At 37.2% G+C, this 5,000-nt stretch overlaps 1 protein-coding gene across 1 annotated transcript in view; it reads right to left on the bottom strand.

Moving 5' to 3' along the window:
• Positions 1-5,000, bottom strand: part of LOC143019139 (prolyl 4-hydroxylase subunit alpha-2-like) — a 41,886-nt gene that overhangs the window by 21,318 nt on the left and 15,568 nt on the right. The window contains exon 2 of the mRNA XM_076174832.1: positions 1,214-1,344. Within this exon, the coding sequence (XP_076030947.1) occupies positions 1,214-1,344 (131 nt within the window). The remainder of the gene's footprint in view (positions 1-1,213; positions 1,345-5,000) is intronic.

Here is a 5,000-nt window from a genome sequence, read left to right as displayed (position 1 = left end):
AAAGGCTTTTGAATACCATGGAAAAAAATCTAGGCCAGATCAATAACAAAGGAGGATAAGAGGATTACATTAACCTTTAACCAAGATCATGGTGCAGTTGAGAAGAGAAACTGGTAGACTAGAAGGAATAGTGAAGATTATAAAAAAGATTATTTTGGCAGAGATGTAGTTGACAAGAAGAGATATCATATCCTTTTGCTGGCGAAAAGACCACATCACCTCATGGAACGTGCACCAGGAACAGAAGATAGAAAAGGTTAAGAAAATTACTTTTATTATTCTGGGAAATGACTCTGATGTAATGTATCAGATTGATATCATGTTTAGGTTAGGTCGCTGCAAGAGAAATGACCCACGTCTAATGAAAATAAAATCGAAGTCGTAAGACATAGCAAATTAAGTATTTAGCTAGTCTTAGATACTAGCATGGGAATAGGAATTATGCAAATGAAGATTAAGGTGCAAAGACAAGGAAGTTCTTAAAGGAAGCCAAAATAAGAAAATTAGATGAAGACAGAAGAATAAAAACATTTTTCTAATCAATCAGAATGTGATGAAATAGTGTATAAAAATTGAAGGCTAATATTGCACAGTATAAAGCAAGTTGGAACCGTACATGAATTTGAAGCTAGATATGATAAACCGGAGAGTAGGAGACAGGATCCTACGATCATTGCTCCTTTCCTGTATAAATAATTGAATAAATATTATCTCTATTTCTCGATAGATTAAATAGATTAATATATTGGACAGATTAGGTAAGTGCAATTAGGTAAATACAACTAGGGGTGCTTGCCACGGATAATTAGTCATCCAACAAGCACAAGAGGCAAGTCAGCTAGTAGTATTCAACTAACCACTTCCGCTAGGGTATTCATTTCTGTCGCAGCTCTTAGGTATCAAAGTGGTTAGAATCCTTAGAAAATAACAATTACGGGCGTGGCCAATTAACAATAAGAAAATAAATGTTGACACTCCTTCCATCACTGTGGAAGTTGGTCAGAGGGTGTTTGAACATAGTGAAACCGTAGACCAAATGAGATGACACCAATCGTACCAATGCTCAAGAAAAATTTGGTGATTTTATTTATTTATTTATCTTTATTTATTTATTTATTTTTACTTATTTATTTATCTATTTATCTATTTATTTATTTATTCATTTATTTTTTAAAATAAATGTGATTAAAAGAAAGTGGTCTGAAAACCTTACCTTCAGTGACGGAATTCCCCAAGGCTTGTTCGACTAAGGCAAAATCGTGGGTCAAGTGTTGCAGAAAGTGATAACTGTTGATCGGGTTTCGGACGTAGTTGGCGTCCTCTCCATGCCAATCTCCGATGTATCTGACAAAAATTAAACCTCTCAATAACCACGTAGGCCTCATTCCACCCTCTAGCCTCTTCATAGATCTCTCCGGGAAGAAACGTTGCATTCCTGTTTTTGTAATTGAAAATGGACTACAGGACAGCTACTTGACAGAATATGCATTTCTCCAAGAATGATGGACTCGTGTCTGCCTCATCATCATGGTATGCATGCTCGGTTTACTTTTGTGTTTTCCGAAATCATTAATCATTACGTTTGGCATTTTCTTCGGCGTTTAAGGCATCATTAGGATTTCCTTCCCGCTCGCTCTCTCCTCTGTCCACATCCTTCTCCTTTCTTCCTCCTCCCCCTCCTCCTTCCCCACCTTCTTCTCCTCCTCCATCCCCACCTTCTCCTCCTCCTTCCCCACCTCCTCCCTTCTTCCTCCTCGTCCTCCTCCTCTTCCTCCTCTTCCTAGACACAATTTCCGTGGGAACTATTTCAACCTGGTGACTTGTTCGTTTTCTCCTGGGAAAGTGCCGGGGAATTGATGCATCTGAGCATTCTATCATATATGTATGTGTATGATATATTATATATAAATATATATATATATATATATGTATATACACATGTATATATAATGTATATGTACATACATGTATATATGTATGTATATATGTATATGTATATATATATATGTATATATATATATATATATATATATATATATATGTGTGTGTGTGTGTGTGTGTGTGTGTGTGTGTGTGTGTAATTATATATATATGTATATATATATATATATACATATATATGTGTGTGTGTGTGTGTAAGTATATATATATATATATATATATATATATATATATATATATATATATATATATACATTTTTATCAACTACAATGCACTTTAATTCTAAGCCATCTAGGCGCATGCAGAAATTGAAACGCGGTACGCCCGAGGACTCGAACCTCATGCGGCGAGAACGTTACCAGTGCCGAGTAACTAGACCAATACACCATCAAGAGATATATAGGTTGAGCGCAATTTTTCTTATATATCTGAATGCTCGAATTACATATACACGAAAGTTTGCGTTTAACCCATCTCCACTATGATAGTACATTGGTAAGTATACGAACGTGGGAAGTATTTATATAACACTGAATGGGTCCCAGTGATTAGAGATACATTTTTATCAACCACAATGCATGCGTGCGTGTGTACGTGCGTACGTGTGTGCCTCCTTGTGTGCCTGCTTATGCGTTTGAGTGTGTGTGTGTGTAGTATTGTATGTTCACTGTAATAGTAATTTACACCCAGTTATTGAGCTGAGATTTCAAGACAAAAAATAAATCAAATGTCCCGTCATTTCACGCTGAGAAATTAATTATTTGAATTATTAAATAGTATTCGACCAAAGGAAACGGATACCATTTAGGCAAGACCGTGCTCCTTCAGCCGCATAAAATATCTTGGCCTATACCGGATGAAAATTCTTAAAGTGTGCCACTGAAGCCTGGGTTAAAGAACTTCCGGTAAAGATGATTATTAAGGAAGCCATAGAAGGGTGAGTGGGACGGGAATCTGGAGTGACGGGGCGTCAATCAAAAGAATCAACGGAAGACCGTCTGGGAAACTGTAAGTAGGACCGTTCATGGTAAAGCGTGAACATGACGGAGCGTTGGAAGGCCATTATAGGTACCGTTATATGGAGAGGTTTGATGGGACACGATTGCAGTATATATATATATATATATATATATATATATATATATATATATATATATATATATATATGTGTGTGTGTGTACATATGTATATATATATATATATATATATATATATATATATATATATATATGTGTGTGTGTGTGTGTGTGTGTGTGTGTGTGTGTGTGTATCTGATCACTTTTATGACAGTCGCATGTAAGATTCGAACCCACTACTTTCGGCCACCCGTAAGGTTACCTTCACAGAGCCTTAACCAACTACTCCACAGAGACTGTAAAATCCTTGTAACCTGAAATCAAACTGATTTCCGAGGATAGGAACAATTACTAATCTGCGACCCCAGTTCCTGTTTTACACAAGGCCCAAGCCCAGTAGTGCGCTGAATGGCCTACCGGCTCCGGCGCTTGGCCTTCGAGCCAAAAACTCCATAAACTCCAAGCCCAGTAGTGGCAAGAGGTAAGGATCGGAACAAATCCCTTTCACGCTTTTCGCCATTGTAACTATGAGAGAAATTTACTAGTAACAGCTGCATCAATCTGATCATTTTTATGAGAGTCGCATGTAGGATTCAAACCTACTGCTTTCGGCCACCCGCAAGATTACCTTCACAGAGCCTCAACCCACTACACCACAGAGACTGTAAAAGCCTTGTACCCTGGAATCGAACTGATTCCCGAGGATAGGAAAGATCACTAATCTGTGACCCCAGTTCCTGTTTTACACAAGGGCCAAGCCCACTAGTAGCAAGGGCCTACATGCGATTGTCATAAAAATGATCAGATTGATGTCGCTGTTAATAGCGGATTTCTCTCATAGTTACAATGGCGAAAAGCGTGAAAGGAATTTGTTCCGATCCTTGCCCCTTGCCACTACTAGGCTTGGGTCTTGTTTAAAACAGTAACTAGGGTTGCAGATTAGTGATCTTTCCTATCCTTGGGAATCGGTTTAATTCCAGGGTACAAAGCTTTTACAGTCTCTGTGCTGTAGTGGGTTAAGACTCTGTGAAGGTAATCATACGGGGGGGGCCGAAAGCAGTGGGTTCGAATCCTGCATGCGACTGTCATAAAAATTATCAGATTGATGTCGCTGTTACTAGCGAATTTCTCTCATATATATATATGTATATATATATATATATATATATGTATGTATATATATGTATATATATATATATATAAGATCCTCGGTTGGAAATAATAAGTCTGAGGGGGATATTAGCTTTAAATTTTGGAAGACCGTAAAAATAAGGCAACTTGGGTTTAGCCACTTTAAGTTTCAAAACTTCCTCGTCTTTGGTGATGTTACAAACTTCCCTGTTGAAAGTGGCACACGTGTTTTTGAGTGGAGTTTTACTGAGTTGCTCATATGTATCGGTATCATTAAGAAGGGCCAAGACTTTATCTACATAACTGTCATGCTCAAGAATAACTAATTTGCTTCCTTTATCTGCCTTAGTAATAATAATGTTGTCCATGCTCCTGATTACTTCTGAATTCTTTTGATACCTTTTGGGAAGCCCAATGCTCTTATTAACCCATTCAACTCCGATGACAAGATGTATTGTCATTTGGTCAAATAATGATCAAACAGCAGAAAAATATGACGTCGTCAGTCCTCCTCGAGGAGGACTGATGACGTCATATTTTTCTGGTGCTGTTTGATCATCAAACATTTTGTTGTTTTATTATGATTTTTTGTTTTATTTGACCAAATGACAATACATCTTGTCATCGGAGTTGAATGGGTTAAGACAATCCGTAATACCACCCCCATTTCCTCTAAATTTTCATTGGATAAGAGCTCTTTAGTCGTTCCCTTTTCGGATTCATTTATTCCTTCGACCAAGTTTTTTCCCAAGGACAAATTAGATTTAATTCATTATTACCCCCAACACCATTAATAAAAAATGCTAAATGTCCACCAAAGATTGAAAGAAGAGCATAGTCAAGGTGTTAAT

The sequence above is a fragment of the Oratosquilla oratoria genome, chromosome 36 (genome assembly GCF_046742065.1).
Source record: "Oratosquilla oratoria isolate Oo_2021 chromosome 36, ASM4674206v1, whole genome shotgun sequence".
Classification (NCBI taxonomy): domain Eukaryota; kingdom Metazoa; phylum Arthropoda; class Malacostraca; order Stomatopoda; family Squillidae; genus Oratosquilla; species Oratosquilla oratoria.
This window is presented reverse-complemented; position numbering and strand designations above follow the sequence as displayed.